The sequence below is a fragment of the Poecilia formosa genome, unplaced genomic scaffold, assembly GCF_000485575.1.
Source record: "Poecilia formosa unplaced genomic scaffold, Poecilia_formosa-5.1.2 Scaffold626, whole genome shotgun sequence".
Taxonomy (NCBI): domain Eukaryota; kingdom Metazoa; phylum Chordata; class Actinopteri; order Cyprinodontiformes; family Poeciliidae; genus Poecilia; species Poecilia formosa.
In genome coordinates this window covers 193209-204738 of record NW_006800565.1, presented here as the reverse complement: position 1 = coordinate 204738, position 11530 = coordinate 193209, and the positions used below count along the sequence as shown (strand labels likewise).

The following is an 11530-nucleotide window of genomic DNA, read 5'->3' as shown; positions in this document are numbered from 1 at the left end:
AACAAAGCGGGCAGCTGGACTGAAGGATGGCTGCAGTTGCACTGGTACTGGTACTGCACGGCTCCTTCTTTAAATTTTGCTCAGAGATCTAGGATGATCAGTCTGGATTAATCTAAACGCTGATAAACCATCAACAGCAGATCAATATGATCTCTGATTAATCATTCCTTCTGAATCCTTCCATTGGTGATGTTCTCCATCAGAACAAAAAGACTCCACAATTACACGGCTCACCTTTATGCAGCTACTGATACATGTGATTGTCTACACACATTGATCTCCTTAAAAGTAATCAAACCTGTTTGGAGTTAATCTGCTGATCCAACCCTGTTTTCTTTTTAAAAATGATAATTAAATTACCCTGCAGATGCATTTCATGCACTTTGGCGCACAGTCCAATCTTTATGAGAGAAACTGAGGAAATGTGTTATTTCCATTCTAGTGATGTTTTCACATCCTTTTATTTTTGTTTTCTTTATTTTGACTCAATGTTACTTAATTGTCTGAGGATAAATGCGGTTCAGTTTAATTGTTTCTTTAAACAATAAAATATTAAAATCATGAAAAACATCGGTTTGATGCTTCCTGGTCTAAATAACTGAATGTAGTCAGACTTCAGTGTATTTAGGTGAGTTTTGATGCTTTGTAGTTTGATATTGTTCACAGAAAAAAATTGCATGGCTGTCGCACATTTTCACACCAGGGAAAAAGTGTGTGTATATTTATGCAAACTTTGATGGAAAGTTCATTTTTATACACGCCAACTTGTGTGTAAAATAAGGCACTGCACATTTTTTGTGCGCACACCGCTTTATTCATGAGGTCCATGGTCAGGATGAGCGCCACACTATCCAAAGCACAAATGGTAGTCAGGTTCCTTTGTGTTTCCCTCCCACAATGTAGCAATGCAGCCTAGTTCCTGTGCATATTTAGCACTTTTACCTGATATGAGATTACTACAAAAGACATTAATCACCTAGTCTGTGGATAAAGTCCAACAATGCAGCAAAACACTCTAAAATCCTTACTCATTCAAAAATGTGTTGAATGTGACATAGTAATGTTACAAGAAACACATCTTTATAAGAAACAAACATGAAAATGAAAACAAAGCTGGGTTGGACAGATATTTTAATCTCCAGGGACTGCTGCTTCTAAAAGGCGTCTATATTTTGATCTCCAAATCAATACAATTTGCAGTTTTAAAAAAAACATCTGCACCTGCAAGGTAATTTGTTTTGCAATTTAAAAAGTAGGTATATGAAATTTAAGACATCTTTGGTATGTATGTCATAAATGCTTCATACCCAAATTTGTTGACAAATTTGTTCATGAGTAAACATGATCAAATCTGGAGCTCTGCCCATTTCAAAAGATTGAACTGGAGATGAGGACTGTCCTCTCCACCCTGTAGGGCAGGGCTGCCCAAGTCCAGTCCTGGAGAGCCACCATCCTGCAAGTTTTAGAAGTATCCTTACTCCAACAGACCGGGATCAGCTCTACAGAGGCCTGATAACGAGCCATTCATTTGATTCAGGTGTGTTGAAGCAGGGATGCATCTGAAAGTTGCAGGATGGTGGCTCTCGAGGACTGGACTTGGGCAGCCCTGCTGTAGGGTTAGGGTTGATTTTGTTTACTTTTGTTTGTTTACATAAAGTTATGAAAATCAATAAAAAAAATAAAAGTATTGTGGTAAAAGATTGATAGTGAGCACTTCTAATCCAGAATTATACTTATCACTTTAGGAATATATTACAAATGTTTTGTGTGTAAGTTGGTTATGTGTCCAGATACTGTGATTGTGTAGTGATGGTTGTGTATACAGTACCAGTGTCAAGCATATAAAAATACATAAAACAGGCTTATTGTTGCATGGCCGTTGTCTCTGAGGGATTTCTGATATTACATTGAACAGATGCTATCCACGCATTATTCTTTCAGAATAAGATCAAAACTGGAGCTTTTGGGCTGTGGTACATCAGTGTAAATAATTGCCCCCATTCCCCTCATTCCCAGCTCATAATGTGTTTTTGTCATATCATGTTATCTTTTGTTACATTGCTGGTTAATATATTCATAAACATACATGATCCAATAGCCTGCTCAGAGTTTGGACCTGATCAACATGTGTTGTAGCCAAACAGAGTCTCCATGATCCAGGAGAAACCCCAGTCTCCTTAGGAGCAAGTCAGGGAAAATATGAAGAAACACTGAAAACTGCATCTGGTGTTCTGCTTGGACCAAAGAGATACAGATAAAACAATAACATTCAAAACAGCTGGCAGCTGGTCAGTCATTCTTCTCTCTTCGTGCTCGCCCTTTGCAGTGGCGCAGGACACAGCGAAGCGCCACCCAGCAGAGGGTGGAGCAAAGAGCTATGATGAACAGTATAGTGAATCCTGTGTCCAAGCTGTAGTACTGGAACCAGTACAGGTCATGTGACGCCAGCCTCAGGTGTTTAGCTCCTCCATGCCGCATCACAAACTCCAACCAGAAGGTGGCAGTGTTCAGTGGTGCCACCGGCTGCTGATGCTGCAGCGAAGACAGCTGCTGCATGTTGGACCTGAAACTGAGCATCATAGGAAGAAAAACAAGTCAAGACTTTTACAGTGAAGATGCTGCAACAAGAACAGGTCAGGAGATTTATTTCAGAGACAACACTCATAAACAAGCACCCTTTCAAACTAAAATCCTGCTTCCTGTGATGTTACTGTGAGGATTTGTTTTCTTTCCGTGTTAATTTGGTTCCTGTGCCGTCTCCTGCCCCTGATTGCTCCCAGCTGTGTCTCATGTTCCCTGATTACCTTCCCTGTGTATTTAATCCCACCAGCGTTTCTTGTTCCCCATCAGATCCTTCTCGTGTCATGCTTTTGTTTAGCAACAACCAGTTACTAAATGTTGTCTTGTCTCATCACTCACCTCTGCAGCCTGGATTTCTGTACACTTATTAAAAACATTAGCATCTTAACGTGCCACCTCTAACCAAAACTCGTGAAAATTACCCTCACCTGGGTTCATTGATAACGGCATGCAGCGCCTGCACCAGCTCATCCGCTGTCATGCGGTTGAAGTGGAGGATAACAGCGGCACCGCGGCGGCTCAGACGGGCCAGATTGTCTGGCTGATCACCAAACAGCGGGATGCCGACCACTGGAACGCCATGAAACAATGCCTCGTATAAACCGTTCGTCCCGCCGTGTGTCACAAAGGCACGGGTCAGTTGGTGTCCTGAAGGTGACAGGGCTCTTATTGTGAAGGTTTTATTTAAAAAAGAAGAAGAAGAAAGCTGCCGCTGATTTACTACCAAATGACAAATTCACAGTTTTACTTTGAAAAGCTCTAGGAGGAAGAGGAAGGAAAAAGAGCAGACTTTTAGTTTGAAAAGCTGAGACAGGAAGTTTTACCAAGCAAGTCATTCTGAGGAATCCAATGTAAAATTTTTGTATTTGGTGACAGAGTTGTCGGGGTTTTGCCATGATAACGCCAAATTACCTGAAAGATGTCACATGACAACAGTGGTTAAGTGGTGAGAGAAAACGGTGACAGGAAGTGAGTGGGTGGAGCCTCTGACCTTCTGTGGTAGTCGTCCCAAAGCAGAGGCAATGACATTAGCTCTGTCTGGTGCCAGATTGGTTACCATGGAGCCGAAGGTGACAAGCACTACGCCAGCATCTCCAGAGCTCTGCACAAAGGCTTCCAGGTCCTGCAGGAAGTGCCACAAGCTTAATGTAATTTAATAACTTTGAGCTGTAAGTGAAACAGGAAGTTGAACCATGCCTCTGGCAGCGGATGGGCTGGTCTGCAGTGAAGACCCCCCACATAGAAAAAGTTTGGAGGTATTGGCCGTGGCGTCTCGATGTCCCAGAAGGTCCTGATCAGCCAGACATCAGCCCTCCCCAGGGAGCTACAGAAGCTGCTAGGACTTCCTGTTTACAGAAATGCAACCCAGATGGTTTTTTCTGGAGGAAAAGCACTTCAGAAATTCAACTCAAACCCTGACAGTCTGAATGTATTTTCTGGTATTTGCCCAAAGTCACCTTTGATCATGAGGGGTGATGGACATGCCTTCTTCAGTCTTTATGTCATGCATACCAGCCAAACAAACTTGCAACAGATAAAACAAACATCATATTTCAACATTAGAAAGATGATAAACCTGTGAAGCAGATTGCAGCTGTGGCACTATAGAATAAAACTTAGAGCTCTGATGGAGCGGATGTCTCTTCCCTGGTCCTACCCTGTGGGGGGGTTCATGCTCTCTTTTTAGGGATTTTTAGAATGGACTTAAATGATAAAGATGATAAGAACCAACCTTTGATCTCAGTGTAGAAAGAATCAAGTGTCGTTTTCCAATAAAATTCGTTCAACACAGACATCCCTGTGTAGGTCAGCATGTTGAGCAGCCGTTCCCAGAAAGTCATGTGGTCGCTGTATGGCAGTGGAGACGCGGGGATGAAGGATGCCGGCATCGGTGCTTGGCCGCAGTGACGCTCCAAGGTGCTGCCGAATGAGAACCGCAGCGAAAGGACCAGAGGCACACCGAGCATATCGGCCACCAGATCGCCACACATCACCATGGGGTCCAAGATGACCACATCAAAAGCGGCGTCACGCAGGGTCGCCATCAACTGCTGGTTTTTCAGCATGGCGTCACACTGCTGCTTCCCAATTTGGGAGAGCTTCCCCAAGATTGTCAGTGGCACCAGAAAGCGATCCAGCAGGGAGGAGTTATGGGCTTGGTACATAGAGAACTGAATAAAATCCTGCATAATGTTGTTCATATCTGATCTACTGAATGGAACCTGAGAAGAGAAGCAAAAGGAGCTGATGAATTCAATTAACTGTGAGTGAGCTCAAGAGTCAGGAGTGGAATCACTCACAAGTAGTCTAGGTAATGTTTAACACTGATACTGATAGACGGACAGTCATTGGTTGGATGCCGTTACCTTGAACACCAAGAAGTTGAACTTGGCAGCATCTCGGCTGCTGTTATAGTTTACCGACGGTGAAGCGTCCGGCACCAAGACGGTAACCTTGTGATTTCTCCTCACAAGCTCCTCTATGATGGTCCGCATGTTCAGCCAGTGGCTGTGCTCACCTGGGAAGGCCAGAAAGTGTCCACTATCAGCTGCAGGGAAGAAGACGCCGAGCACCAGGATGGAAGGAAGGAGAGTAAGAGGAGAAGGGAACTTCATTGTGGATCACACCGCCAGGAAATGGAGGACCCTGTGTTTGCCTATAGCTGAAGATCCAGAGTTCAACCAGAGCAAAGGTTTCTGGGAGTTGTTCTCTGATTGGACAGCAGCTCAGAGCATCATCATCATCACTTCTAAAATTGTAAACACAGATGAAGAGTTGTCAGGGAGAAAATAATTAAACCTGGTTCCCTATTGGCAGAAGAAATTTACTTTATTACATTAACTAATTCTGGATGATGTCAATAGAAGAGTTCAGTCAGAAACAACAAAAACAACCAGTCAGAAAACTGCAGGAAAGATTAGAGCAAAATCTAAAGGTGGAACACACACACACACACACAGGCTGAAATCTGAGCAGGTCAAGGTGTGGTTGCAGGGTAAAGGTCAGGCACATTCTTCTGAGAGGAAAAACAACTTGATTTTTAAGATATGTCGGGCAGAGGTCGTAGCGTAGTTGAATCTGCGTTGTGTCTTGTGGAAATAAAAGCCAGACAACAGCTGAGCTGAAGGCACTTTTAATGCTCCTCCATTCAAATAGCAGAAAATAGTCAAAACAGGCTTTTTCTCATCACAGTGCTCCACAGCGCCTGTTTAACCATGAACAGTACAATTTTCAGCACATGGATGTAGCATTTTCATTAGCAATGTTTCATGTAGCATAAGAGCAGCTAAATATCTGCCAACACAGTTCTAGCACTGTTCAACAAAGATCAAGTGCTCCAGAGCACATTAGTTTACAAGAACAGTAATTAATCTAGCACTTATTATACTTAAAATACACTTATTAAACACAGAAAACAAAACTTCATACCTTCACGGAATCCGAACAGAAAGAGCGCGACGGAGAGGGGAGAACCTTTCACGGACTATAATGGTACAATCCGTTAATTTCTCTTCTTAAACCCCGAACTGACACTCAAAACAACAATCCATGAACTCAATATGTTTGACAGTAAAGATAATAATTCACATTTTCATTCACAACACATAAAATTTCAATAAAAAAATAATAATTTTGAAACAGGAAGTTACCCGCTGTTTTGCAATGGATCTGCCGTCTTTTCAAAATAAAAGCTGCTGGTGCTAATAAAATTTCCTACCGGAATAGCTTCTCAATTGACAATCTAGTGTAATAACATCACACTGCTACACTAGACTTTTTTGTTCTCCGTTATCTTGACCGACAACATTAAAAAAAATCGGTCATGTACTATTTTTATTCGTCATATTATAATCATATTAACATCGCCTATTTAGCAGCATGTTGTGCAGTTTAGTTAATATTCAGCATAAATCCTGATCCCATCACAGATTAAGCAGATAAATGTATCTACAATTTTCTTCGTAGTGACAAAAACCACTGACTGAGGCCCCAATAACTTTTAATAAATTAAATTAAGCGACTTCACTTAAATTAGCATCACTTCACCCGCTGGGGTCTGAACGCACTTCCTCCTGGTTCCCATCTGCAGAAAATCTGCGTTAATTCATCAGTCAGTTAGATCTGTCTGATCCAAACAGACCAACTGAATCCTGTGAGTGTTTTACCCTGAGCGGTCCCGTGTGTCCTTTTACAAGGATTTTTAAAAATTATTTTCTTTATTTTTTGCGTGGTTTCGCTTCTCCGAAACGGACAGATGTTACGTCTGCAGCTCCTCCAGAGCGCCGCTCTCCTGGGTAACGTGAACCCAGAAGGCTCCATTTGTTAAATCTTCTGGATGAGTTACTTCCAGCGGTTTTTAATTCTTCGCAGCGGCGGAGCCTCGTCCGCAGTGGTGGAGCAGCGGACTGCGCATGTTACAGTCTAATTAACTTCTCCATCGTCATTTATTTCCTCAAGATAAACTGCCGGCTCCTCAAATGGATTAACACAACGTTGCATTCTCTTTAGTTTTCTCTGGTCTGTAATGGAGACTTGAATTTAACGTGCAATTTCAACCAAAGGTTTGTAATGCGCTTCCTAACCAGAAGCTCCAAAGCGTCCGGTCCATAACTCTTCAACTCGCTGTCAGCTCCGGTCAGAAAGACGCATTTAGTTCAGAGACCATGAGATGATATTCAGAAAGGATTTTTAATTAATTGATTTCAGTTGCCTCTGAGACTAAATCTTTGCGTAAAGTCTATAATGTCTGCCCATGAACCAGTCAAGGGTGTTAATTAGAACTTGTCAAATGACGGACGGGCTTTAAATTTTCTGGTCGTTTAAAAAAAAATAACCGGTCAAATACGGAAAATATTCGGTAAATGCGACCTCTGTGTCGGGGAACCACTTGGTTAAGCTGGCGCCATCTTGCTCGCTCACCTGGAAGTCTCTAATTTACATTTTTTTAATACTTACTTAAGTCTCAGTTAGTCTTCATGGGGCTGAACCCCATATTACACCAAGCACTATAGCTTTTAAGAAGGTCCAGGACAGCTTCCAGTTGGTCAAGCAGAGGTACGCCTTATTTGAATATATTAAACAGGAAAAACACGCCTTTACTATAAAAGTTTGTACACAGGAGTAACAAATCAGATTGCTGCCTGATTTTGCTTTTTTGCATCAGCACTCTCCAAAGACGTGTCTTTTTCTATCCTCTTTGTCTCAGATAAATGAATGTATGTCTCTGTTGTTCTGCAGTTTCTGTTGTAATTTTATGCGTTGTCTTTTATTGGATTAAACTCTGTAATTCTGTGACATCTGCACTCATTGTTGTTTTTGTGTGGCTACACGCGGCCTGCCGGGAGAACCTGGGATCGAAGAAGATCGAGCCAAAGAGTTTCTTTATGAAGAAATATTATAACTTAAAATCTTCTTCAACAAAAGGCTTTCATGCTGACAGGGAAAAGAGTAATATTGGATCATGGTTATGCCCCACATGTGTTAAGTTGGCAATGCAAATACCTTGAAGTGAAGCAGATCCTTATTTTTTATCTGTCTGTAACAGGTGGAACCACCAGGGGTCGCTTCCTCCACATCTTGAGCTCCCATAAAAAGGAAGCTGGCAGACTGGTGGCCAATTGTCAATTTCCTCTGTGTTCGACCAGGTGTGTTGGCCCAGGCGTTCCAGTTTGTGATGAGGTTTGTGTGTTTGTTGTTTTGTGGTAAGGACAAAATTCTTTGAATTTGATTATATTAAGTCAGTGTTGACCTGGTGTTTTTATATAGGGCCACACTTCATTTTTGATGATCTGACGGTAGCATCACCTGGGCATGTGGTTGGTCGACACTGCAAGTAGGCTTTGTACATTTTTAACTGGTTGAATTGTATGTTTTTATTGCAAAGATTTAATAAGCGTTTGTTTGTTGTTGTTTTTGCAGTTGTCGCTGTACCCTGCTGTTCTTTTATAGTTTGATTTTCTTTTTTCCTTGTTTTTCATTTATTTTGTTTATCGATTGTTTTTGCAAATACACACCCTCTTATTTTGTAATAATAAATATTGTTCCTTTTATACTGGCTGTTTTATTGCACTTCAGCTATAAGTGGCTGTAACATTTCAATTTTATTTGGGGTCAGGGACCACACCTGGAGGGGAAAAGGAAAATGAAAAAACAAAAAAGGAAGAAACACCTCCTAGGAAATGGAATGCTATAACCAAGTAAGGCCACCGGAGGGCTGTTGGTCTGTTGCACGGTTTTCCCTAAAAATTGCTCACAAACTATAACACCATTAAAGTCGTTAATAAGACCAAAAGAAAAGGAAGCTTTTAAATGGACGTGTGTTAGCTTGATTTACAAAGCTTGACAGTATATCAAGTTTTGATTAAGTTGTTCTTTGAGTAGCTTAGGGATGTCACTTATTTTACTTGTTCTGAATATGCAGTGATATACAACCCATGGCTTCATTGTCACCACTAGGAATCACAGCCTAATATAAAAGGACTTCTTAACCCAATAAAAAGGGCAAAATATTAGGAAAAAAGAAAAAGCAGAGGTAGTTGCTGGGATCTTCTGTCACAGTACTGCTGCCAGTCTTCCACCAGAGGGCGCACGCAGCTCACCCCGCGTGTTCACACACCTGCGGGTCATCAGCCTGATCCTAGGAGCATAAGAGGAGCGGCAGTCTGCACTTCAGCGCCAGAGTGTTGACCCTCGTGGTAACTCAAAGCCCTTAGAAATCCTTTGTATCTGTTTTCATGTATATTATCTGATTTACGTTCTTTCGCCCAAGGTTACCAAGATCACTGTTTTGACCCAGTCTTGGATTGTACGACCCAGCAGCCGGAAGTCTGCATACCTACAGGAGTTATTATGGAGTATTTAAGCCCCTTTCACCCTACACAGCTGGACCCGGTACCGCCCGGTTCCCTGGAACCCAGAGAGCTGCGGTTCCAATCGGGCCGGCCAGACCGGGCCGGTTTGGAGTTAGCTGTTGATTGGTTGATTGGATGTGGGGGCGGGACAAAGACCAGATCTCTGGATCAGAGGAGCGCTAGACTTTCTCGATGGCTGACATTTCAATATGCTGCATCAATAAATTTCCGCCATATTCTGTTCTTACCCTTCACTGGGATTACATTCGCCTCTCCAGCCAAAGATTTTAACGTTAAATGTAAATAGCATTTCTCCAATGAACCGATCAGAAGTCGACCAGGCTGTGAACGAGGGGATTTCCGCATCTGGCGTCGCTCCAGCCGGGAAATCCCGCCTGGCCGCGAGTCCAGCTCAGAGACAACATTCAGATGAGATTTTTTTTTTTCTTTTTTCTTAAATGTAAAGCTGAGGTAAACGTTTCCCTCAGCTTCCTCGCTCATGAGCGCACAAAGAAAAAAAAAACACAGGAAAGAGACCAAAGAAGGAAACTGTTCTGTGGTCGCTGGGGAGATCGCCTCGGTAGCTTTAGCAACGGGTCGATTTACATGACATATCCTGCTGAATGCAAAATGACCAGGCCATAGCACCAATGGGACCGGGTCGAACCGAGCCGGTCCCTGCAATGTGAAAAGGGCTTTAGACTCGGCTGGCTAAAGATGGTTCTCCTCTCCTCCTCGGGGTTCGGGCCTGCCCCGCCCTCATCTGCGCCCCTCATCAGAACTAAGGGACGACCTGTCAAGTTGTGAGTAGTGCCTGTCGTGTCAGATCACTTCCAGGACTCTTCGATCCCCATCACCTCTCACTCGCGGAAATTCCCCAGCACTAGTAAACTCAGTTCACAAGTCCCAGTCCAAGTTTGCTCTTTATATTGACATCCCTGATCTGTCTCTCAAGAGCGCAGACCGTGTCGGTCCTGACCAGCTGCCATCAGCGGACCCTTCATCATACATTTAACATATTTTCCTGTAAATTAATCCTTTGAACTATTTAGTTTCCTGAGTGCATCCCTGCATGTGGGTCTGGAAAACTGCTAAAACTGTGACAGTAATATTCCTCCAATCTCCACCTCTGAGATTGAGCCTAGTAACTTCACCCTTGTGTGGAACGGTGGGGGTATATCAGACCCCGCTTGGCATAATGGCTATGCATTATGATGGTGGTGTTAGTTCATAACGACAAGGATCAAGTTGGCTTCCTCTGTTACAGCCAGGAACACAGAGGAGCTACCTAACTGTGTTCACTTGACTGCATGCCAGCATCTAGCTTGAACTCTGGTGTTTGTCTATTGTAAGGTGTAGGGCCAGACTTAGGAGGATGTAGGCCCCTGGGCTTGAGCCAAGATTGGGGGCCCTACTTAATCATGTTTATACAGTTGCATATTAAACACGTGTTTAATAAATCTATATCTCTCTCTCTCTCTCTCTATATATATATATATATATATATATACACACACACACACACACACACACACACACACACACACTCTCTCCCTGATTTCCTTCCCTTTGGGTGGTCAGTGTTGGTCGTGACTTGTGGAACCGATTCTATCCACCAACCTTATCTACCTACAAGAAAAAAAAATCAGCCACTGTCCACCATGAGAGGCTGATGGACGGCCCCGCCCACCAGGTCATCTCTCTATGCAAGGTTTACTTCAGTCAACCGATGGTTGCCAACTTAGTGACTTTTTTTGCTATATTTTGCACACATAGACACACACACAAAACATCAGCAAGTCAGGTTTTTTTAAAGATCAACAATCAGTCAGAAAATTGCAATCGGTGCAACCGCTGCTTTCTTTTTAAACTTTCAAAATGTCTGCAGAACAATTGATTACTGTAATCATTGTAAAGACCATTATTACAAACTAAATATATTTAGTAGTTAAAGAAGTACTTGAACATCTTGAATATTCAACAGAACTTCCCTAAGGAAGAAAAACTTGACAATGTTCTCTATCCATCCTCTATGTTCTGTAATTATTTATTATTAATTTCTATCTTTATGTCTCCCTCCCTCTTTCAATTTTTATCAA

General features: G+C 42.5%; 2 protein-coding genes across 3 annotated transcripts in view; one reads left to right on the top strand and one right to left on the bottom strand.

Annotated features, from left to right (window-relative positions):
* Positions 1-1615: 1615 nt before the first annotated feature.
* LOC103130350 (UDP-glucuronosyltransferase 2C1) lies at positions 1616-6027 on the bottom strand. 2 transcript variants are annotated; one of them, XM_016665848.1, is made up of 8 exons: positions 6010-6027; positions 4947-5329; positions 4313-4802; positions 3778-3926; positions 3572-3703; positions 3405-3492; positions 3009-3228; positions 1616-2569 (listed from the first exon to the last, which is right to left on the bottom strand). In XM_016665848.1, the coding sequence occupies exons 2-8, from the start codon at positions 5193-5195 to the stop codon at positions 2290-2292; spliced, it is 1608 nt and encodes a 535-aa protein (XP_016521334.1). In that variant the 5' UTR covers positions 5196-5329; positions 6010-6027; the 3' UTR covers positions 1616-2289. The 2 variants fall into 2 exon arrangements, with proteins under 2 accessions (XP_016521334.1, XP_016521333.1); XM_016665847.1 differs by lacking the exon at positions 6010-6027 and having other exon boundaries at positions 4947-5546.
* Positions 2555-11530, top strand: part of wu:fi75a02 (uncharacterized) — a 24769-nt gene continuing 15793 nt past the window's right edge. Inside the window, exon 1 of the mRNA XM_016665844.1 lies at positions 2555-2633. Within this exon, the coding sequence (XP_016521330.1) occupies positions 2555-2633 (79 nt within the window). The remainder of the gene's footprint in view (positions 2634-11530) is intronic.

Bases quoted from the DNA above. Each gene is read 5' to 3' on its own strand.
- LOC103130350 (XM_016665848.1), bottom strand. From the start codon at position 5,195: ATGAAGTTCCCTTCTCCTCTTACTCTCCTTCCTTCCATCCTGGTGCTC. The intron at 3,704-3,777 runs GCATGGTTCAAC...CACTTCCTGCAG, and splicing joins CAGCCCATCCGCTGCCAGAG to GACCTGGAAGCCTTTGTGCA. The intron at 3,229-3,404 runs GTAAAACTTCCT...TGTCACCTTCAG, and splicing joins TCCTCAGAATGACTTGCTTG to GACACCAACTGACCCGTGCC.